Below are 22,768 nucleotides of genomic sequence, written 5' to 3'. Positions count from 1 at the left end.
ACTGGAGAGGTTCTGAGTAGTCTAGGGGTCTGGGGACCAACCTTGGGGCAACCAGAGGCCTTGCTGAGGGATGAGGTGGGGCTGGCAACGGGCTTCCCAGGGGCAGGACCCTCTGAGAGGGCAGGGCAGGAGTGAAATAAAAACCAGGCCTTGGATCAGGGCTCAAAACAGAAAGTCAAAATTCATGTCTGACTCCTGTCCTGACCACCGTGGACCAGCCGCAGGCAAGTCGCTGCCCTCTCGGGCCTCATTTTACTCCATCCAGAGATCTAAAAGAGGGGTCCCACATGTTACCCAAGGAGCCCTTCCAGGTTACCTCCACTCTTACGGGCGCTAGGATCCCTACTTGAATGTCTCTTGGCACGAGGAGGTCGTTTCTTTTTTTCTTTTTTTAGGAGGTCGTTTCTGAGAGCAAGTCTTAGTGAGCTAGGGAATGCCCACACCCTCCACTCTGGTGAATAGATAAGGCCACTAGTGCATGGGGCAGGTGCGAGGTGTTTCTGGGTAGTGGCCTCTCGAAGTCCTAATTCACTTTCTGGATAACTGGAGCAAGGACGCATGAGGTGAAAAAGGGCAGAGGTTCACACTGCACTCTCTAGATCTGCCAAGACTGCGGACAGTGACCGCTCAGAGGTGGAGAGCCCCGCCAAGGCTTTGCCTCTTGCGCCCCCTGGCGGTCGTCGGGGGTGGGACGTTCGCCAGGTGGTGGTTTAGTCGCTAAGTCGAATTTGACTCTAGGGACCCCATTGACTGTAGGTGGCCAGGCTCCTCTGTCCATGGGGTTCTCCAGGCAAGAATACTGGAGTGGGTTGCCATTTCCTTCTCCAGGGGATCTTCCCGACCCAGGGATCAAACCCGGGTCTCCTGCATTGCAAGCTGATTCTTTACCAACTGAGCTATGGGGGAAGCCCCAGGGATATTCAGCAGGAGTGAAGGGCAAATTGGCCATAGGAATGAAAGGCAAAAGTAATCACACCCCCCGGGCGCACAGGACTTGCAGTGGTGGTGGGATCTGACAACCCACAGTCTCGAACAGACCTCTTTGACAGTACTATTAGTCACTGGCTGAGGTCGTGTTCAGAGACTGTGGGTGATAGGGAGCCTCGGAAAGTCTAGGGCACCCCATGACTGCTCCCCGCTAGCTCACTCTGCCTGAACCATCCAAGGTTGGCCCTCGGATTCATGAAATTACATCACTAAGCTGACCGTCTAGGGGGTCTGAGCTCTGAGGCCAGGGTCAGTCTGTCTGGCTCACCAGGGCATCCCCTGGGGTAGACAGGTCCTAGCTCCGACAGATCAGTGTTTGCTGGATAAATGGCTTCACGGTGGAAGGAGATGGACAAGAGGTGCTTTCAGAGTGGATGAAGAGAGAGTGTCTCGGGGGGCCAACTACACACCAGTCAGGGCCTACAGTAGTGAACCTGAGGCTCCTCCCTCTAAACTGAGTTAGGGCAGAGGGAAGACAGAACAGTGGCACCCAGACCCCCAGGACACCCTAGCAGAGAAGACGGAGGGCTGACCGTTTCCTGATGGCGGGAGGCAGTTATTTCCCAATCCCTCCTCCCAGGCCCGAAGGCCCCTCTACAGCCCTGGCACCCGACCAGGACGCTCTCTGCTCCCCACCCTTCTGAACCACTTCACAGGGCCAAGTTGGGGGATGCTCCCAGAGCAGTGAGCCTGGGGCCCATCCTGGCTGTACCCTCAACAACTCCATTCTGATCGTCCTGATAGATTTTGCTGGGCACTGTGTTCGCACACAGCTCACCCTGGAGCCATACAAATTAGGGGCCCTGATCTCCCAGGCTTGGAATCCTTGGGGATCAGTGTGGGATCTCCTCAAGTCAGCAGAAACAGACTCAGATCAATTTTGGCAAATGCAGTGATTCTAGGGACTCATGAAACTGAAGAATTAAGATTTTTCTGTGTCAGGTACAGCTAGATCCAAGGTCCCAGGTTGGATGTTCTTAGGTTCCACATTCCATCTGCTGAGCTTACCAACCTGAGAAAGAAGATGGTACTTTCCGTACTTTTCCAGCAAAATCTTCAGGGAAGACCTCTCGTTGGATCACGTGCCCATCTCGAACCAAGCACTGTGACCTGGGAGATGGGGCGCTCTGATTAGCCAGGCCAGGGTCCCACACCTACCCCTGGGGTCAGGGTGTCTTCTATATATGGCCTTGGGGTGGGCATTTCTGTTTGAGGTAGAACACAGTCCAGGCAGGCAATTACACAAATGTCTGCCTTAGTCTGTAGAAAAGGCTCCAGTCCATGCTTTCTTGTCTAGATGGAGAAAGGTAGGACCAGAGAGGGTGAGAGCCAGGCCCCATGTCACACAGCAAGGCAGGGGCAGGGCTGGGACCACATTAGACCAGGGTCTGCTCTCCCTTAGCTGTGTGACCTGCACAAATGACGCCACCTCTCAGAGCCTCTCTTCTCCCATCTGTATTTGGGGTGACATCTCCCTTACAGGGCTGTCTGAGGATGAAAGATGACCACTGTGAAGTACCCGGCACAGAGCTGGACACACAGCAGGTGTGTGGTCGTGGCAGCAGTTATTGGTCCGAGGGGCCAAGGCCATGTCCAGGGCCAGTGAGGGGCGGGTAAGAATGCAAGGGCAGCAAAGCCTCGTCTCAGCACGTTCACGGCTGGCCCAGAGGCAAGAGGGATGCGCCGGCCACACTTGCTTGGTCTTCGGTCCCCACCAAGTCCCGCAAGGTTGTGTCAAAGAGTCCAGCTTTGGTCAGGCTAGGGGGGTAGAGATGAGAGTCAAGGTGAGCTCTGAGATGCCCCCAGGGCTTCAGGGGAGCCCCAAGGAGGTGGCATCTGAAGCAGGATCCTGGGTGGGGCCAAGAGAAGAGGTGAAGTGCTGGGAGTTAGAGAGTCTGGGTGTGAATCCTGGCATTTCCGGTCATGATGTTGACCCTGCCTTGCCTCTCCGAGCCTGATTCCTCTTCTGCAAAATGGGGATGTGTGTAGGGCCCTGGGCCTGGAGAAGCAGGGAAGACCTGTGAAAGGTCACCAATAACCCTGTGGGGGAGCCATCTGGGGAACAGTGGGAGTAGAGGCTCTGAGAGGGGGTGTGGGGCGGCAATTCTGGGGAGAAGAGCAGGGTCTGTAGCGACAAAGGTGGGATCAGGAGGCGCCAAAGAGCACTTTGTTCTGAGGGGGTACCGCAGTCAAGGGACAGCAGATGATTCGGGGCACTCGTGGCTGGCCTGGAGCCTCCAGGCAGGTGCAGGAGAAACACACTGGGTGTGGAGGGGGTAGAAGGGGCAGCAGGGCAGCTTCCTGAGGCGCGAGGGTGGGTGGGACCAGGGCACAGGATGCAGGAGATGGGGGCGTGTGGGTCCAGGGATGGTGGGCAACACTGGGTGGTGAAATGGGGTGCGTTGCTGACCCCTGCCAGGAGCCGGTGAGGCATTCCACTCATGACAAAGGTCATGAGGAAGGAGGCTCGGCATACGCAAAGGCGGGATCGAGCCTCAGGAGTCCGCCCGGATATTCTCGAGCATTTTCCCCCCAAAAACCAGAGTCTGCCTACTTTATTGCTTTGTGCTCTCACCTCTGACTTTACTGGGGGCTGTCCCCTACCACCATCTCGCTCTCTCTCTGTCAAAGAGTTAACTTACAGCTCCAATTAATAAAGTTCCTGGGCAATTAGGAGTGTTTAAATCCAAACCCCTCAGATGGCTCTCTAACTCGCCTGACAAGTTTACCCGGACTCCTGCAGCTATGCATACGATTGTTTACAGTCTCCTAGCCGCCAGAGGCACGGGAAGCTTAAGATATTCAAATAGCTTAGAGCCTCTCAGAGAGTTAGAAACTGTCAGAATAAACTAGTAAAGGATTTCATTGATGAGTCAATGCTTGTTGCCAAGTTTTCACATCCCCTGAATTGTATCCTTGAATATGTATTAATTAATAGTTGGTATGTAGAAAAAAATAAGTAGTGGCCTTGGTGTTAGTAACTTTAGACCCTTAAGGTAATAAATTCTTTCCTTTGTTGTAAACCCATTACACATCCGCCCTATAGGAATGCAATTTTATCTTTGGAAGATGGTGCCAAACCTTAAAATAATTACTCTTAGAGAAAATAAGTCTTTGTTTATAAGTCCTTGTCAAGAGTCATAAAATGTTAGTAGGCCTTCTGGCCAGAAGATGATGTAAATCACCTAAACCATTTGTATACGATAAATTTGCAGGAAAGAAACCCTGGTTTTTGATAAGAATCAAAGACTGCTGACTTTGCATCCCCTATTATCCTCTATGTGTAACTTAGGGTATAAAAACCCCTGTTGAAAATAAAGCTACGGGCCTTGCTCACCAACGCTTGGTCTCCCCATGTCATTCTTCCCTTTAACTTCCAGCTGAGTCTCCATCTGGAGCGCGGAACCCACCACGCTTACTAATTATGCCTGGGCTTCTAAGACCCACTCGAGAAGGTGTCTAGGGTGAGGCACCTCCCGCTATTCGAGAGGGCGCCTGTGGCCTACGTAAGTGGTGCAAACTTCTTGTCTTGAAGTTTTATTGGTCTCCTGCGTAAACCAAGCTACTCAGCCTCTTTTCTCCACTGAATTTTCCTACTGAGCTATCCTCATTCTATTATTCTTTATATCTCTAATTAGCATATAAATAGTTGCCTAGGCCGTCTCTCCTTCGAATACCCTGGATCAGCTGGGGCGTGTCCCCAGCATACCCCCTTGGCAGCCCTTCTTGCTCCAGGCCCTCCCAGGGGTCCCCTGAGCAACCCCACAATCCGTAGTGTTCCTCACTACCCCAATAGCCAGAGCCAAGCCCAGCACGTGACAGGAGCCCCAGAAGAACTCTGCCTGCACACCCACGAACGCTGCCACCTCCTGGCACTCAGGGCTGCTGCTCGAGGAGGCACAGGGGTCCCTGTCCCCATCTAAGCCTCCCGACCCTCTGAGAAGACCCGCAGTGCAAGCGCACACCATGGCAAATGAGCAGGAGGCTGAGAGCTAAACAAGCCACGGGCACGGTCAGCCCCTCGGCCCCTCCAGTCTGCCTGTGTCTACCCTGCATGAGCACAGAACCAGACACCAGGCCAGTCTCCGTGCCATGCTCTCCTCAGATGGCAACCACACCTCCCGGTACTAGCCCTCCTGCAGTCCTCTCCCACTGGTCCCGGTCCTGGCCACGTGACTGACCTTGACCAATGGGATGCCCGTAACTGTACAGCAAGGGAAGGCTGAAGGAGTGTGTGCACCCCTGGCACTCAAGCACCAGGAGGAGCCTGGGCTGGCCCGCTAGAGTCCACATGGACTAGACACTCCCCCCCAACACCAGGCAGCACTGGTCAAGGGCCAGATGCGAGGTTACCTCAGAATACCGGACCCCATCAAGAACCACGGATGGCCCCCACGTGGCCGAGTCCAGGCCAAATTGCAGAACCGTAAGCAGGCAGATGATTGGTGTCATAAGCTGCTAAGGTTGGGGGCAGTTTGTCACGTAGCAGTAGCTGACTGCTGCAACAGGCATCTCTGTATGTAGTAATGTCCTCTCTGCCGCTAATGAACCACTGTGACGGAAGGGAAAAGCAGAGACCAGAGTGGGGAGGGACTTGCTCAGGGTCACACGGCAGGTCACCAGTAGAAAGAGGATTCCAGAGCCGGGTGGATAACTAACTGCCATGCTGGGCTCTGCCTGAGACAGTGAGTGTGGGTAAAGCAAGCAGGTGGCACAAGGAGGGTAGCGAAAATGGGGCTCTGCTCTTCTTGAAGGGCAGGGGCCCTTGGGATCCAGACAGGGTCTGTGGCCTGGATGAGAGGCAGGAAGATGACAGAGAGCACCACGGAGATGGGCTGACAGCCTTGTGCAGCAGAGGGCACCAGGTGCCCCTACTCTCTAGCTTCCCATAAACGAAACCACTGAACAAGCCCAGGGAGAAAACCCCAGTGGTTAGTCAAGCAGGTCCCTCCTCAGATGCTGAGGGGATGGGTTAGTTCAGAACACGGAGCAGAGAGGCTCCAGGTCCACTTGGCACTGACCTGGTCAGAGGGGCCGAAGCACCTCCAAGTCTCTTCCGGGATCAGGCTGAGGAGGGTGGGAGTGGTTCCTCAGGGCTGGAACAAAACATGTGCAGCATCTATGAGGCTGAGGTCCAAGGCCCTGAGGCGTGCTCGGCTAGACTGGACTGCACACTGGGGTCACACTCCAGTCTCCCAGGACTCCTGGCCTGAGCCTTCAGGGTATCCTTTGTAAAAAACAGGACCAGCTACCCACTTCAGAGGTTGCGGCTAGGTCTCATGTAGGTCTGGGAGCTTCAGATCCCTGGGGCTTGTGAAGAGAGGCAAGAGGGGATGAGCAGCTACTACGCGGCTGCTGCTACTGGTGTCTTTCAGAAGCACAAGCAGGGCTTCTGGAAGCAGCTGGGCAACGGAGCTGAAAGTAGGAGCTATCGGTTTTGTGGCCTTGCTGTGGGAGGGAAGGGGTAGTGTGCAAAGCTTGCTGCAGTGAACTCCAGTCCCAGTGGCTGTCACGCACCCGAGGCAGAGAAGCCAGTTGGTGATTCGGTGAACCCCCAAGAACCCCGCTCATGCTACCCTCAGAGGGCAGGTCACTGCATACCCCTTCTTACACATATGCAAGGCTTTTTCGGTTTTGACGGTTCTTGTGTCTGTTATCACACACAGCAACATAAAGGTGTTTTCTTCCTTTCTAATGCCTTGTGGGGGACAGGCATGCCAGAACCCCACACTGCAGGAGTCAGACCCATCTCAAGGCTGAGTGACGGATTACAGCACGTGCTGCTGCCACCGCCGCTGGGTCGCTAAGCTGTGTCTGACTCTTCTCGACGCTACAGACTGTAGCCCACCAGGCGCCTCTGTCCATGGAGTACTCCAGTACTCCAGTCAGGGATACTGGAGTGGTTGCCACTGCCTACTCCAGAGGATTTTCCCGACCCAGAGATCAAATCCGTGTCTCCTGCTTGGTAGATGGATTCTTTACAACCGAGCCACCTGGGAAGTGGTACAGCAGGTACATAGGTGTTCAAATGCATGTTTATTAAACTATAATGAAAACAAAGCCAAAAAGAGCTACTTCTCCCCCTTATGTAAGGACTGTAAGCACTTTTCACTCTTGCACCATCTGGTCATCGGCTCAAAGCCTCTTTCAGCTCTGGGCACGCTCCCTGCTGCCCTCGAGGTCCCTGCCCACCTGCCTAGCCCCGTCTCCCCGCTTGCACCCACTCCAGTTACAACTGCCTCGGTCCTCCAACACATCCAGCTCACCAGGCCCAGGGCCTCTGCCCCTCCTGCCACACCGAACACCCACCCATGGTCACCTTTGTCTGCGCTTTGTTCAAGCCTCTGTTGGCATCTCTGCCACCTCCTCAGAGGGGGCCCCCTTCTCCTCCTCCACACGTATCTGGAATGCTCTTGTCTGTTCCATGTCTACCTGGTTGCCGTGTGCCTCTCCCTGAGGCCGCGAGCAAACGTGTCTCGGTCACTGCCACGCCCCCAGCACCCAGCCCAAGCACACAGCAGCGCACAGGAGCTGGGTGTGGACTAACTCAACTCCCACTAGAGACAGCAAAGGACAAGAGGAAGTCACCAGCCACCACGAGACCAAGAAAGGGAGTTGTCTAAGGAGCGAGAAGGTGCAGTTCCTGGCTGAGCAGCGAAGGTCCTTGCAGCAAGGAGGCTGAGGGCAGCAGGGGCGGGCGGTCCCAGCAGCTACCTGTGGCCCTGGGCCGTGGCGTTCATGTGGTCCCGGATGCTGATGGCCTGTTTGAGGAGACCCTCCACGCTGCGGAAGTAGACGCTGCTGTCGACAAGGTTCTTCACGGCACTGCAACGGGAGGGGGGACCCAGTCAGCGGCACCAGACCAAACCAGTGGACACCTGCAACCGGACCTCAGTGGATACCCGCACTGGCCCAGTGGTTTGTCCAGCTGCTGGGGGATCCCATGGGCCTTCCTGAGGGCTTACTGTGCATAAAGTTTAGATTTCCCTGTGGACCAGAACACTTGATGGCAAGACACAACTTTTGCTTGATGGCTGCTAGACCATTTAATGCTTTGAAGAAGCTGTAAGCGTTCAAAGATGACCTCAAAAATAACATGCTTTGGGCTTCCCTGGTGGTACAGTGCATAATATTCTGCCTGCCAACGCAGGGGACACGGATTTGATTTCTGGTCTGAGAAGATTCCACATGCCTTGGAGCAACTAAGCCTGTGCACCGCAGCTGCTTGAAGAGGCACTCTAGGGCCCGTGTGCTAGAACTGCTGAAGCCCATGCACCCTAGAGCCTGCGCTCTGTGGCGAGAAGCCGCCACAAGGAGAAGCCTGAGCAGCACCACTAGAGAGCAGCCTCCACTCTTCGCAACTAGAGGAAGCCCGCATGCATAGCAAAGACCACGTATAACTCAAAATAACATCAGTTCAGTGCAGTTGCTCAGTCGTGTCCGACTTTTGTGACTCCGGGGACTGCAGCACGCCAGGCCTCCCTGTCCATCACCAACTCCCAGAGCTTGCTCAAACTCATGTTCATCGAGTTGGTGATGCCATCCAACCATCTCATCCTCTGTTGTCCCCTTCTCCTCCTGCCTTCAATCTTTCCCAGCATCAAGGTCAGGTCTCTTCCAATGAGTCAGCTCTTCACATCAGGTGGCCAAAATATTGGAGCCTCAGCTTCACCATCAGTCCTTCCAATGAATATTCAGGACTGAATTCCTTTAGAAATCCAAGAGACTCTCAAGAGTCTTCTCCAACACCACAGTTCACAAGCATAAATTCTTCAGCACTCAGCTTTCATTTTTTTAAATAGCATGCTTTCCTTTTAGGTAACCTATTCCTCCCTCTGAAGGAAGCTTGTCAGCTGGACTGTGAAAAGCGCTAAAAGTGAGTTTAGACTCAGCACCATTAGAGAGGCACTTCTGCAAAGCTGTGCTAAGCTCTGACGTTGCTGCCACATTGATGAATGTCTAATAAAAATGTTGTTTCCAACGGCACTACAGGAAATATTCAGCAAACCTCCTGGGCATCGCTAAGGCCAGAAAGCTGTGTGTGCAATGACACCTGCAGTAAAAATAAAAGGTCGTTTCCAAGTCCTTCTATTAAAGACAAAGAAGTCACTCCCATTTATTATCAGTCAAGGACCTGCCTGGAAATGGACATGAGATCAAAGGTGGGGAGCGCTGGCTGAAACCCAGACTGTCCATTTGCTCATCTGACACCACCAAATGCAGTCAGCTTTCCTAGTATCTGTCAACTTCGATAAAAAGCTGTCTAACACAAGTTCACAACTGGCCCAACCAACAGACCACAGAGTATCTTCCAGATTCACACCAACCATTAACACTGCGTGAGGCATTTTCAACAACTAAAAGGGCCCTTTCATGTCCATAGGAAACAGTCTATCAGCATTAGAGAGATTTACATCTCACGAAAGAGAAGTGCTCAGAGTTCAGAGCAGATTGGCCCCCTGCCTACCACAAGGCGGTCCCATGGAACATTCTGGAACATGATGGACACATTCTTTATCCACTGAGCTGGCTGTTAAGCACTCGAAGTGTGGCTTGTGAGACTGAGGAGCTGAATCTTTCATTTTATTTCATTTTAATTCATTAAAATGTAAGTGTGAACAGCCAACCAGGGTCCAAGCTCCTGCAATGGACAGGGCAGCTAGTGGAACTGGGAGAAAATACAGACTTTGATCTGTTCTTCCTTAAACCTGGGCCTTTAAAAAAAAATTGTTTTTATTTGGCTGTGCTAGGTCTTAGCTGTGGCACACGGGATCCTTAGTTGCAACATCCAAATTCTTAGTTGCAGCACATGAGCGCTAGCTCCCGGATCAGGGCTCAAACCCAGGCCTGCTGCATTGGGAGCTTGAATTCTTAGCCACTGGACCACCCGGGAAGTCCCCAACCTGGGCCAAAAGGTTCTTGGCGGACCAGGAACTATTTAGTAGTTGCAAGAAAAACTCTCTTATCTTTTCTACTCTTCCTGGAGCTGAGAAGAGTGTGACCACAATCCCCAGGAAGATGCCATCAGTCTAGATCACCCTCCAGCCCCAGCAGAGGGGTCAAGGCTGGTGATGGCAGAACTCCCAGCAACAGGACTTCCTGTCAAGGAACTTCGACTACACAACAGAAACAGGCAGGCAAATCCCACAGTGCCACGGACAAGGACTGCTGGGGAGTGTCTGCTGCTGCTGCTGCTAAGTCGCTTCAGTCGTGTCCGACTCTGTGCGACCCCATAGATGGCAGCTCACCAGGCTCCCCGGTCCCTGGGATTCTCCAGGCAAGAACACTGGAGTGGGTTGCCATTTCCTTCTCCAATGCATGAAAGTGAAGTCGCTCAGTCATGTCCGACTCTTAGCGACCCCATGGACTGCAGCCTACCAGGCTCCTCCACCCATGAGATTTTCCAGGCAAGAGTACTGGAGTGGGGTGCCAGTTTAGCCTCCACCAAAACAACCTACAGCCCGTACTAGGAGCAAAGAGCACTCCTAAGTCACCAACTCCTAAAGCAAACGGAACAAGCCCAGACATGAAATACAGTCACGGGGAGCCAAAGAAGCACAGGAGGCAGGTCGGCAAAGCTGCAATAAAACGGAGAAGCACCAACTGCTGCTTTTTATTATCGGGTGCATCTTTCACTTGGGGTTAAAAATTCTGGGTATTTAGAGAAAGGTAAGCAAACAAGAAAACACAATAAATGGTATATCCCTGGTCACAGAAACTGTATTCACAGTAGCTAAAACATGGAAGCAACCCAAGTGTCCAAGAGATGAATAGATAAACAAAATGTGATCTGGCTATAGGCTGGAATAGTATTCAGCCCTAAAAAAGGAAGGAAATTTGGACACAGGCTACAATGTGGATGAACCTTGAAGATACTAAGTGAAAGAGGACAGTCAACAAAAAGACAAAAAAAAAAAAAAATGTACAATCCCATTAATGTGAGGTCCCTTGAACAGTCAGATTTTTAGACAGAAAGTAGAATGGCAGGAGCCAGGAATGGGGGTGGTGAATGGGGAGTTCATGTTTAACAGGGACAGAGTTTCAGTTTTGCAAGATGAAAAGAACTCGGGAGGTGAGTGGCGGGGATAGCTGCACAGCATTGTGAATATATTTGAAACCACTGAATTGTCCACTTAAAAATGGTTAAAATGATAAATTTTACTTATGTGCCTCTTACAACAATATAAAAAATTAGAAAGAAATAAAAATTTAAAATAAACAGTAATGTTTTTGGGCACTACCCCCAGCTGCCATCCACCCCACCAGCCAGTCTGTGGTCCTGACTGTGGGTGGGAAACACTGGCCTCTTGAGGCACCTCCTGGAATCCTTAGGACCCCTCCTGTGACAGACGGTGGGGGCTGTTGAGGACGAGGAAGAAGCGTGAGGATCAAATAGTGAGAAGCACGGGTCTGGGCTGGAACTCTGCCCTGTGGCCAGCTGAGTCGAGCTCCACCTGCCCCTACCCAGGTGGGCTTGGCAGGCCAGGGCTCAGCAGGCAGCTGACGGAAGCCCCTGAACACCCGGGCCACCGTGGCGCAAGGCGGGCAGTGCTCACCTGCAGGCATACTCCACGGTGTAAATGGCTCCCTGGCTCTGCTCCTCCCACCGCTGCATGTCAGCCTGTGGAGGGTGGGGAGCCGTGAGCAGGGCTGGCTGTTACCTCCTTCCTCCCAGTTCTCTGGAATGGAGCACCCGAACGCCAATCACCACGGCTGTAGAGACCCGCCCCCTCCAGCCCCAATCTTTCCTCCAGCAACTCCCACCCCTCCTCAGTCTGGGCTTTCTGTGAACACATGGCAGCTATGCCTCAGGACCTTTGCACAGGCTGTTCCCTCTGCCTGGCACATCCTTCCCTTGGGTCCTCCCGTGGCTGCCTCCTTCTCACCACATGGGTCACAGCAGACACAGCACCTCCTTCTTCTTCTTCCAAATCCACCCCACATGTATCCGTCCAGCCCCAAGCTGGGTCAGTGACCATGCACCTCCCTGCTCATGTCCCAGCCTTAACTCCTACACCAACAGCCCCTGTTCCACCTAGCAGGCCCCAGCTCACAAGGTGCAGACCCTGGGAGAGGTCAGTCACTAGGGCAGGACACTCACCTTATGCTGGGCCAACTCAGGCAGAGAGCGGCGCACGTGCTCCTGCAGCCGGTACAAGGCCACAGACGGCTCATTGGCCAGGACGTAGACGCTCTCAGTGAATTTGTCAGTAACTGGGTCCAGGATGGACAGTTGGCAAAGTGGGGCCGGTGGGGAGAGGGGGAAAGGGTTGACGGGGGATCAAGGAGACAAAGCATTAGATTCCTGATTGCTCAACCTGTGAGTCCACCCAGAGTAGACGAGTGCCCAGCATCCCTCCCAGCTGGGTCACCTGTGGCCCTGGTGATGGGTTGCAGATGATCACAGCAGGGCCAAACAACTCCATCTCGGAGTCACAGAAGGGCCTCAATCTTGATGACATTAATGTATCCAGTGAATTCATGATCCTTCCCTTCCTAAACCTACTTGCTTGTTGCTACCCGCTCAGATCCACTCACATTTCATTTACCTGTGACAAAATCAGAGATTCTTCTTCAGATGCCCACTGGCAACTGGACCCAAAAGTGCCTGCAAGTTTACATGGGTGGATGGCTCTAGGCCATGACTGACCACCGAGGGGGAGGAAAGCCCACGACCCATGCTGAGTGTCCGAACAACTCAGAGGTGCGACTCGTCCCCATAAGCTCCCCTGTGGGAATGGACCGTGGCTCCCCTCTGCAGGATTCCACCTGAGGTCGCTGCTTGCTCAGCCTCCTCTGCAACCCTGTCCTGTTTCCCCCTCTCTTGTGTGGGGCTCTCTTAGTAAGTTAATTAGAGACAACTCCTCATCCCAGGGTGTGCCTCAAAAACAGCAGCCAGATGGTGGTCCCTGCCCTTCCTACCCCATCAATGAGCAGCTCCTGCTTGTTCGGTCACAAAACAAAGCCCAAAACTCACCCACTTCTACCACCGCACTGCCCTTACTGGTCCAGGCATAGCTGTCTCTCACCTAGATCCCAAACTTAGCTGCTCCCTGGTCTCCCTGCTCCGCTTCCTGCCAACAATCCAATCCCCACAAAACAGACGAGATGAGCTCCTACTAAACATATCAGATAGGTCTCTCCCTTGGTTGGAACACTCCCATGACTTCCATCAGCCAGAGAATTAAATCTGCCTTGCTTCACATGGCCCAGAAGGCTCTGCATGTTCTGCTTGCTCTTACTACGCCCCCACCACCGCCTGCCTGGCCCTCTGCCCCAGGCACAATGGCCTCCGGGCTGTTCCATGGACATTCAGCACTCTCCACAAGCACTTTCTGAGATGACGGGAGGGTTCTATAAACTATACTGCCCAATATGGTAGTCACTAGTCATATTTGACTACTGAGCACTTGAAATGTGACTCAGAAACTGAATTTTAAATTTTACCTAATTTTAATTAAAATATGAATAAGTACTGTGACTAGCATTGCAGCACAGCTCTGAACACTGTGTCACCTCAAGCCCTTTGTACTTGATCCCGCCAATGACACTGCCTCCACCCCCACCTCTCATTTCCCTTCACCCCTCATGTCTCAGCTCAAATGTCACCTCCTGGCCTTCCCTAATTACCAAGCTTAATCAGATGTCCCTTCAACCTCACTCTCAACCTCAGAACTTATTCATTTCCCTTATACTTAAATTCTTATTCTTTTTTAAAAATTTTACATTGGAGTATAGTTGACTTCCAATGTTTTGTTCGTTTCAGATATAAAAATTCTCATTCTTTATTAGGTTATGTTTATCTAAGACTTGGGATTTGTGAGGGCAGGAGTATCTCTGAGCCTCAGTTCTCTCATCTGGAAAAAAGGGAGGATAACAGAACCCACCTAAGCTTTGCTGCAGAGATGGACGCCATTCCACTGCCCAGGACACTGCAGTTAGTGACGGAGAACCTGCTGGTGTCTGGGAGTCGAGGGAGGCTGTGCTTGCGACTGTCCAGTTTGGGTGTGCCCAGCTCACCACTGCGCCCTGACTCAGGCAGAGCCCAGCCTGCCACCTCCAAACTGTCTGTCCTCTTACCCGCTTAGGGCTCCTCCTTTTGAAAATGAACACAGTGGTAATAGCTTACACCTCACAGTGCTGTTATGAAGGATGTGGAATTACACGTATTTGTGACGTGTAAATAATTCACTAGCAATAATCTATGTAACAAATTAACAACGACATTGACACTTTAAAAATAGCTTGTGGAATTTTGTAACTTTTAACTATGTCATTTACAAATATGTAGATATATACAACTGGAGAAGGGCACAGCAACCCACTTCAGTATCCCTGCCTGGAGAATCCCACGGACAGAGGAGCCTGGTGGGCTGACAGTCCATGTGATCCCGAAGGGTCGGACACGACTTAGCGGCTCCAACAACAAAGATATGCAAATGCTTAAATACAAAGGAAACGTTACACACAATTGCCACGCCCCTGGCATTCTTCCAGGGTTTTACACATTGTTTTAACATATCAGGTTACTGAATTCTCACAATTTTATGGGGGGAGGCAAGGAGACTATTATACTCCCCATTTTACAGATGACAAAACCGAGGCACAGAGTCTCTAAAGATTTCAAAACTAGTCAGCGGTTGAGCCGGGATTTCTTGGCAATTCAATCACTGCCCCCAAACGCTCTCTCAGCGCCGTGGCCCTCTGTCACCCCCTTCAGATTGCCCTTCTACTAGTCCTTGGCCCCTCCGCCCCGCCCCGCCCCGCGTGGGGCCCCACACCACCTTTCTTCCCCTTGAGCTGCATCTCGGGTTCTTCCATAGTAGCCACGGCCCTATTCCGAGGACCGGAACCGGAAGTCTGGAGGTAGAGACAACAGCCTAAACTTTCCCTGCGAAACTGGACGCCGCGCTTATCCAGTTCCGGTACTAATTGGTCTTCCCATCTAGATTCTTATTCAACCCAGACAGAAGGGCGGTGACTGAGAGACTGGGGAAAGAGGCAATCGGGAGGTGAGTGAAGAGGGGCCGGAGACCCCTTGAAGCTCCAGGAGGGACGCCTCAGGCGGAGGAGGGGCAAGGGCTCCCTCCTTTACCGAACCCCTTTTCCGGAGGCAGACAAACTGGGGAAATACTCCATGCACTTGTACCCCACTGCTGCCACCAAATCCCTGCAGAGGCTCTTGAGCCCCCACACCTGCATAGGAGATATTGTTTACGGAAGGGGGCAGCAGTGGTGGAGTCCCTCGCGCCCCTCTACTAAAGAAAGCCCGAAGGCGGAGCCGATTGGCTGCGTCAGGAAAAACGTGGGCGGAGTTAGGGGTGAGGAGGACGAGAGCCGAGAACTCGAGAGAGAGCTCTCTGAGGCCCCGCCCATCCCTCCCGACCCTACCAGGCTTCCTCCGGGGCGGCGGGGACGGGAATGCGCAGGCGCAACTGCACAATTCTTGCCCTGGCGGAAGCCACGGCCCTCCCTCAAGCCTTAAAGGGCCCGAAACCGCTCCTACTGCTCCAGCCTTTCCGCACTTTTGCGGGGGGCGGGGGTGCGCAGGCGCAGTGGGAGAACTCGGGGTGGGGGGTAGCGGTCGCGTATCAAGTTGCTCTCGTCCCAGCAGAAGCAGGCAAGGCGCGGACAGTACAGGCTCCATCTTGCTGCCCCTTACATCAATTGGAAAAGTTTGTGAGTTGCGCCCCCAAGTTTGGGGGTACCCTGACTTGCGGCGTCGGGTGACAGAGGAGGCTAGCTGGAGGTGAGTGGACCCTGATGGATTGGCTTGGGAGGGGAGGGTGAGATGCAGCCAATCACATCTTTGTTGAGCCCTCGCTCATTCTAGGGATTTCCCCCCTCCCCCCAAAAAACAACAGCAGACATTTATTAAGATCTGCCCAGGTATCAGGCCTCCTGCTCAGATATTTACAGACATGATTTTTTTAGGCCTCATGTCCCCATTTTTTTAATGAGGAAACTGAGGCTTAGAGAAATTAAGTCAGATGCCCAAGCTTTCACAGCGTATAAAGTGGAGGGATTCAAACAGACAGCGGACCCCAGAGCCAGGGCTTTTAAACAATGCCTGTTGTGTGTGCTCTGGTGGTGGGAAGGAGTAGGTCTGAGAAGGCCAATTAAAACTGGACTCTGGTGTTAATTTTCTGGCTGAGTCTGAGTTTACCCACCCTTACTGTGTAAGGCCAGGTATGCAGTCAGTGCCTACTTAATGAGTTATTGATAATTATTGCCATCTCTCCCTGTTTGGCCCTTCCACCAGCTTTCCCCATGGAGCACACCCAACCTGCCGAGGATCTCAGCCTGACCCAGCAGCCTTTAACCCCAGAATTTGGGGACCCCGAAGACCCCAGGGACGAGGCCCCTGACGGCTCAGACACTGTGGTCCTCAGTCTCTTCCCCTGTACCCCGGAGCCTGGGAATCCTGAGTCAGATGCTGGCAGCTCCTCACCTCAAGGTAGGATACTTCCCCTGGACTCCTGCTTCTGGGATGCAAGAACGGTGGCATATCAGGCCCAAGACGAGCCCTCTGTCTTTATGTCCCATCACCTTGAATGTGTCTTCCCTCTCCACCCTGTGAGGGATTGCTTAACTGTTTTTTTTTTTTTAATTGTGTTAAAATGCACATAAAATTAACCATTTTAACTGGAATTGCTTACAAGTCAGTGGCAGTAAGTTACCATGGTGTGTCACTTCCACATCTTTGTAGTTCTAGAACGCTTCCATCGCCCCAAAAGGAAAACCCCAGAGGTATTAGCAGTCACTCCCCATCCCCTTCTTCCAGCCCCTGGCAACCAAAATCCGCTTTCGGTTCCTATGCACTTGCCTGTTCTGGACATTTCCTATACATGGGTTCATACAACTTGCAGCCTTTTCTGTTTGGCTTCTTTCACTCAGCGTGTTTTTAAGGTTCACCTACCTTGTAATGTGTGTCAGTACTTCGTCCTTTTTATAGCTGACTGATCTGTAGTATGGAAGGACCATATTTACTGTATTCATTTACCCCTGATGGACATTCGGGTTGTTCCTCTTGGTGAATAATGCTGCTGTGAACATGTATGTACACTTTTTGTCTGAACATGTGATTTCAACTCTTTGGGGGGTACCATGCTAGGTCGGATGATAATTCTGTGTCTGACTTATTGAGGACCCAAGGATTTCTTTTGATGGGAATCTTTTGAGAGTGTCTTACTCAGTCCCCCAAGGGCCTTTGCCCCTGCTGTTCCCGCTGTGTGAAATGCTCTTCCTGCACCTCTCCCCAGGTTTCTTCAGCTGGCCAGGCTCCCAGTTGGGCCTCTTTAGAGAGGCCCTTTCTGACCACTTTCTCTGAAGGGGACTAACCCCCCACCCTTCCTTCTTTCTGCCCCTCTTCCACCTGCTTTTCATTTCTCCTGAGCCCGTATTTCAGCTTAAGCTTTCATTCTGTTTCTATTTCTGTCTGACTCCCTGGCTTGTCCATGGGCCCTTGAGGGCAGGGACTTTGTGCAGAACCTCGCCAGGATGGAGGAGAAATATACACCCTGGGCCTCTGAGAGGGTGGAGTGAGTGGATACTGGAGACAGGCACAGCCTCTGGTAATTCCAAGCCCTCAGCTGCTGCTGCTGAGTCACTTCAGTCATGTCTGACTCTGTGCGACCCCATAGACGGCAGCCCACCAGGCTCCCCCGTCCCTGGGATTCTCCAGGCAAGAACACTGGAGTGGGTTGCCATTTCCTTCTCCAATGCATAAAAGGGAAAAGTGAAAGTGAAGTCGCTCAGTCGTGTCCAACTCGGTGACCCCATGGACTGCAGCCTACCAGGCTCCTCCGTCCATGGGATTTTCCAGGCAAGAGTACTGGAGTGGGTCGCCATTGCCTTCTCTGCCAAGCCTCCAGGGTCTGGCCTTAAAACCCAAGACATACTGAGGGGAAACCAAAGCCCTTTCTCTCTCCCAGCAGGCAACTCCCTGAAGCACTCAACGACCCTCACCAACCGGCAGCGGGGCAATGAGGTCTCGGCCCTGCCAGCAACCTTGGACTGTGAGTGGGCCCTTGGTCCCCGGGGCGAGAGAAGTGGCGGGGTGGCAGGGGCTGAGAGGCGCAACTTTGGACAGGGAGTAATGGAGCAGGGATGGGACAGGTGAGGACTCTGCCTCTCTTTGGCCCCCAGCCCTGTCCATCCACCAGCTTGCAGCCCAAGGGGAGCTGAGCCAACTGAAGGAGCATCTGAGGAAAGGTGTGTGCCCACACGTGTGTGCCAGTGTGTCCATGCCCACACGCGTACGCCAGCGTGACTTCACCTGCTGGTGTGTGCGTGTGGCTGCTGACATGACCTGAGCCTCCACATGTGTGCCTACGTCTGTACATGTGCCTGCGCATGTCCACATGTGTCATCCACACGTATGCCTCCCTGCCCCACACCTGACCCCAGCCGCCCACCCCGTCCCCAGTTCTACAGCCTTGGGGAGAGTGGGCAGGGGTACATCCCAGTGGTACCACCCCCCTCCTGCCAGGCGACAACCTCATCAACAAGCCGGACGAGCGCGGCTTCACCCCCCTCATCTGGGCCTCCGCCTTTGGAGAGATCGAGACTGTCCGCTTCTTGCTTGAGTGGGTGCGTCCCAGCCCAGCTGGGGGCTTCCTGAGGACTGGAGGGCGGGCAGTGGTTTCAGCTGAGTCTGCTGGGGCCGTGTCTGTAAGATGGAGCTAACACGGGGGCCCCAGGATTGCAGAGGCTGCCCCCAGCCCTCCCTCTGCCCTGGCTCTGTCACTGCCCCCTCTGCTCTTCCCAGGGTGCCGACCCCCACATCCTGGCCAAGGAGCGGGAGAGTGCCCTGTCACTGGCCAGCACCGGTGGCTACACGGACATCGTGGGGCTTCTGCTGGAACGAGACGTGGACATCAACATCTATGACTGGGTGAGGCGCCACCTACTGGCCCTGGGCGCCTCACAGGGTACCAAGTCTGTTCGGAGTGCTGAGACCCATCCCCAAGCCTCACAGAGCTCCCAGTTTTTTTTGTTTTGTTTTTTTTTTTTTGAGGGGTTTAGCTGACACATAAACAGCTCAGATGTAGTGAACAGAGCCGAGGCTGCCTGGAGAGCCAAGGGAAGTCAGGGTGGGCTTCCTGGAAGAAGCAGTATGTAAGCTGAGATCCAGGGAAGAAACTAGATGGGCCAAGTGACAAACAGGAGGAACCACATTAAATTGGAAGGTATGGGGGTGTCATGAGAACCTGGGAAAGACGGTGTCGGTGGTCCTCTACCCGTTCCTGACAGAATGGAGGGACGCCACTGCTGTACGCCGTGCGTGGGAACCATGTGAAGTGCGTGGAGGCCTTGCTGGGTAAGTGGAATAGAGGCTGGCCCTGCAGGAATCCTGGCGGCCAGGGAGGGGTCTGAGCTCTGCCTGAACTGCTCTTGGGATGGGTAAGAGCTTTCTCCTGGAGGACTGCGGTGGGGATAGGAGGTGGCAGGAACAGCACAGGGGTCTGGCCAACTGGCTTGAGCACCCACACTCTGCATACCTCAGAGACCCTGGAGGTGGAGATCCCAGTGGCCACATGCATCAAGTCAGGCTCTAGTCCAGGGCCACACAGCTACCAGCAGACCCGTGGCTGCGTGGTGGGTAGTCCCTGCACCTCCGCACCCCACCCAGGCTCCTAGTCTCCAGCCCAGCTTCCTCTGCAGCACCTGTTCTGCTTTGCAGCCCGAGGAGCTGATCTCACCACTGAGGCAGACTCCGGCTACACCCCGATGGACCTCGCCGTGGCCTTGGGATATCGGAAAGGTTGGCCTGAGACCCTTGGAGGCAGTGTCCGGGTGCTGTAGGTGGGGTAACCCACAGCAGGGTGCCCGGGACACCCCTTTTGGATGTCAGATGCGAGCAGCGAGTGTTCATGTTAGCAAACATCAGGTGCTGGTGTATACTTGGCCTGGGCACGTACTAGTCCCAGCTCTCGGGGCTCCCGTGTACTGGGGCAGGAGGCCGATGTGTATCGGTGACAGGGGCCGTAATGGAGGGACGTGCAGACACTGAGTGGTCTAAAGGAGGCCCCGATGGGGCGAGGATACCACGAGGGCCACAGTGCGCATGGCCGTGGAGACCAGCCCCCTCCATAGCAGGAAGTGGATGTGAATGGGGGCTGGAGACAGACCCCAGTTTGAGTCCCTACTTCAGAAAATGGGGAGATCCTAACAGAACTAATCCCTGGGGTCATGGGGGGTGGTGCACGGGAAATATCCCATTCCATCCTTTCTTGATGAAGTTTTAGTCCATTTGAAACAAATAATTTCTCACAGTCCTTCTCAACTCTAAAAGTTCCAGTTTGTCAATTTTGCTGGGTAAGGAATATTTTTATAACTGAAAAACCTCCCAAAATGCATTTTTACAAACTTCGGGGAAATTGAGGTTGCTAGGGAGGGGCCCTCTGTCTTCCCAGCTGTTCTCTGGCATGGATCTGACCTCCCTGAGGAGGAAATGGGTCCTCCATCCAGGCCCCAGGGCTGAGGGCCCTGCTCATACCCCGAGGGGAAGGTACAGGTCAGCCTGTGCCTCTGCAGCCGCCGTTCAGTTCGTGGCCCACCTCCTCCCTGTTCTGTTCCCAGTGCAACAGGTGATCGAGAACCACATCCTCAAACTCTTCCAGAGCAACCTGGTGCCTGCCGACCCCGAGTAAACACTGCCCACCAGGGACTCAAGACACTCAGGGAACAAAATGGTTGACCCAGAGCTGGGGGAACCCAGAACCGGCTTCAAAGGCAGCTCCTGGACAGACGGTGGGAGGGGGCCCTTTCCAAGAGGAACCAATAAACCTTCTGTGCAGAACTTGAAGGACTCTGCTGTGCTTCCTGGAGGAGGCAGCCACCCAGCAGCCTCACTCCTTCTTCTTCCCTAGCACACGTAGGTGATAGATGACCACTCGGCCAAAGAAATCAGTGGTGTCCTCAAATGTCACCTTCAGCCGGTCCACCTCAGCAGGTGGCACTGGGAAGGTGTAAGCTGAACAGTCAAGGGAAACAGATTTATCTTTTCCCACCTGCCAGCCCCAGCTCAGATACATCCACTGCGCTGGGTCACCCGCACACTGTTGGTCCCTGAGAAGCTCTCACACAGAACAGACTGTCGTGAGCCCATTTTACAGGTGAACCAGTGGAGACCTAGAGGCCACTTGCCCAAGGTCACAGGCCGGGGCCCACAGCTTTCAGAGGCACAGATCATCCCACCCAGCGGCTGAAACAGGATATCTGAAGCGAGTTGTTGTCCTCAGGGTAAAAATCCACAATCTTGCTAAGAGCCTCACTCCCCAGAGAACCTGTAGCAGAGAAAGAGGCAGTGAGACCAGCGAGCCCTCTCTAATCCCCTACTTTCCAGGGTTTTCCAGTACCTTCCAGGCGGCCCTGGCGACTGGAGAAGCCCCCCTGGAACTGGATCTGCAGCTGGGAGACACAGATGCACTGGGGGAACTCCAGTGTTACCCACTGGGAGGGACCCTGGAAGCAGACAGAAAAGGAAAGGCCCGTGAGCACTTCAGACGCAGCCCTGCCATGTCTCTCGCATTCACACAGTCCATGAGGGGTGGGGAGCATAGTGTGAGCACAGGTTCCCTTCCTGGCTAATCTGCCCAGCTGGGGAGCCCCCAAATTCTCAGGGGACACTGGACCCCTAATTCTTTCATTCATTTCTTTTGGCAGTGCAGCACAGCTTGTAGGATCTTAGTTCCAAAATCAGGGGTTGAACCCACACGCTCAGCAGGGAAATCAGTCTCTCAACCACTGGAACAATAGGGAATCTCTTAGACTCCCCGCCCTGATTCTGATTCACACTAGGGGTGGAGACTCCAGGGACAGAGTGCCTCACCTGGTCCGAGTTCCAACACGTCTCCTCGTCCTGGTCGAACAGATGCTTCTTGCCAAACTGCCTGGTGTTCCGATTCAGCACCGAACTCACCCTAAAGGCAGAGTCGCAGCGTGGAGAGGTGCTGAGCACCGTGGCGCGGGCTCACCTACTCCCTGGCTCACCCCTTCCTCACCACCGCTTCCCTCATTTCTGTCTGCCCCTTAGGGACTGCACTCCAGGCCAAGGGCCTCGTCCGCCACTGCCTGCCCCCCGTTCACACCCCACCCCTGCCCGGGGCTCTCACCTGCTCACTGTCTCTGGACAAACCAAAGAGTGGGCCATCTCGGTTCCACGAGGCCTCGCAGGACTCAGAGCTGGGCTCAGTCCAGGTTCGAATCCAGGCGGCCAGAGCGCGACTCTGTTCACGCCTCAGAATCTACGCGTCCTCACCTGTAGCGCGGCACAAGATCCGTCACTGCCCGGTCTCTCCAGGCCTAAATGTCTCCTTGACCAACCAACCCCTTGGTGGAAAAACCTGGAGTTTCGGAGACACTGCTAACGATCCCAGGCCAGGCCTTTCACAGTGGGTCCAAGGAAGGTAAATAGGTTTCCTATCGGTTTAGGGAGTGGTCGTTCCTTCTCGGAGCCTCAGTTTCTCTCAAACTGCTTTCGGAACCAAAAGCAAGATCCGGAACCGCGTGAAAGCCGCGCAGGCGCGCCTGGCCCTCGAGACCGGGGCGTGGTTTAATTTGCCCCGCCCCTCAGTGCCTGCCTCTTAAAGGGCCCTGATCCAGTGATTGCGGGCTTGATTGCGGGCTTCCCTGCTGGCTCAGTGGAAAGGAATCCTGCTTGCAATGCAGGAGACATGGGAGACCTGAGTTCGATTCCTGGGTTGGGAAGAAAGAAATGGCAACCAATTCCAGTATTCTTGCCTGGGAAATCCCAGGGGCAGAAGAGCCTGGAGGG

At 53.8% G+C, this 22,768-nt stretch overlaps 3 protein-coding genes and 1 long non-coding RNA gene across 14 annotated transcripts in view; 1 reads left to right on the top strand and 3 right to left on the bottom strand.

Moving 5' to 3' along the window:
• LOC100271850-MEF2B (LOC100271850-MEF2B readthrough transcript) overlaps positions 1-14,841 on the bottom strand; it is a 34,152-nt gene extending 19,311 nt beyond the window's left edge. Inside the window, exons 1-5 of the long non-coding RNA NR_027315.1 lie at positions 14,772-14,841; positions 12,089-12,201; positions 11,544-11,608; positions 7,702-7,812; positions 6,009-6,083 (exon numbers count right to left, since the gene is read on the bottom strand). This is a non-coding gene — a long non-coding RNA (lncRNA-MEF2B readthrough transcript). The remainder of the gene's footprint in view (positions 1-6,008; positions 6,084-7,701; positions 7,813-11,543; positions 11,609-12,088; positions 12,202-14,771) is intronic.
• BORCS8 (BLOC-1 related complex subunit 8) lies at positions 1,866-14,841 on the bottom strand. Of its 3 annotated transcripts, none has more exons than NM_001145791.1 (6): positions 14,772-14,841; positions 12,089-12,201; positions 11,544-11,608; positions 7,702-7,812; positions 6,009-6,083; positions 1,866-2,097 (listed from the first exon to the last, which is right to left on the bottom strand). In NM_001145791.1, the coding sequence occupies exons 1-5, from the start codon at positions 14,806-14,808 to the stop codon at positions 6,050-6,052; spliced, it is 360 nt and encodes a 119-aa protein (NP_001139263.1). In that variant the 5' UTR covers positions 14,809-14,841; the 3' UTR covers positions 1,866-2,097; positions 6,009-6,049. The 3 variants fall into 3 exon arrangements, with proteins under 3 accessions (NP_001139263.1, NP_001139264.1, NP_001139262.1); NM_001145792.1 differs by lacking the exon at positions 1,866-2,097 and adding an exon at positions 2,420-2,745; NM_001145790.1 differs by lacking the exons at positions 1,866-2,097; positions 6,009-6,083 and having other exon boundaries at positions 7,005-7,812.
• Positions 14,842-14,909: 68 nt separating this feature from the next.
• Positions 14,910-20,791, top strand: RFXANK (regulatory factor X associated ankyrin containing protein). 8 transcript variants are annotated; one of them, XM_010806518.4, is made up of 11 exons: positions 14,910-14,999; positions 15,602-15,736; positions 16,250-16,444; positions 17,925-18,005; positions 18,136-18,201; positions 18,479-18,579; positions 18,758-18,883; positions 19,243-19,309; positions 19,496-19,587; positions 19,673-19,753; positions 20,572-20,791. In XM_010806518.4, the coding sequence occupies exons 3-11, from the start codon at positions 16,258-16,260 to the stop codon at positions 20,581-20,583; spliced, it is 813 nt and encodes a 270-aa protein (XP_010804820.1). In that variant the 5' UTR covers positions 14,910-14,999; positions 15,602-15,736; positions 16,250-16,257; the 3' UTR covers positions 20,584-20,791. The 8 variants fall into 8 exon arrangements, 7 of the variants coding, with proteins under 7 accessions (XP_010804820.1, XP_010804818.1, XP_005208473.1 ...); XM_010806516.4 differs by having other exon boundaries at positions 17,922-18,005; XM_005208416.5 differs by lacking the exon at positions 19,496-19,587 and having other exon boundaries at positions 17,922-18,005.
• NR2C2AP (nuclear receptor 2C2 associated protein) lies at positions 20,299-22,523 on the bottom strand. Of its 2 annotated transcripts, XM_005208441.4 has the most exons (6): positions 22,338-22,523; positions 22,107-22,252; positions 21,824-21,914; positions 21,351-21,456; positions 21,211-21,278; positions 20,299-20,960 (listed from the first exon to the last, which is right to left on the bottom strand). In XM_005208441.4, the coding sequence occupies exons 2-6, from the start codon at positions 22,142-22,144 to the stop codon at positions 20,841-20,843; spliced, it is 423 nt and encodes a 140-aa protein (XP_005208498.1). In that variant the 5' UTR covers positions 22,145-22,252; positions 22,338-22,523; the 3' UTR covers positions 20,299-20,840. The 2 variants fall into 2 exon arrangements, with proteins under 2 accessions (XP_005208498.1, NP_001029499.1); NM_001034327.1 differs by having other exon boundaries at positions 20,303-20,960; positions 22,107-22,510.
• Between the last annotated feature and the right edge of the window lie 245 nt (positions 22,524-22,768).

The sequence above is a fragment of the Bos taurus genome, chromosome 7 (assembly GCF_002263795.3).
Source record: "Bos taurus isolate L1 Dominette 01449 registration number 42190680 breed Hereford chromosome 7, ARS-UCD2.0, whole genome shotgun sequence".
Taxonomy (NCBI): domain Eukaryota; kingdom Metazoa; phylum Chordata; class Mammalia; order Artiodactyla; family Bovidae; genus Bos; species Bos taurus.
Note: the sequence above shows the minus strand (reverse complement) of the source record. Positions and strands in the feature narration are given on the sequence as shown.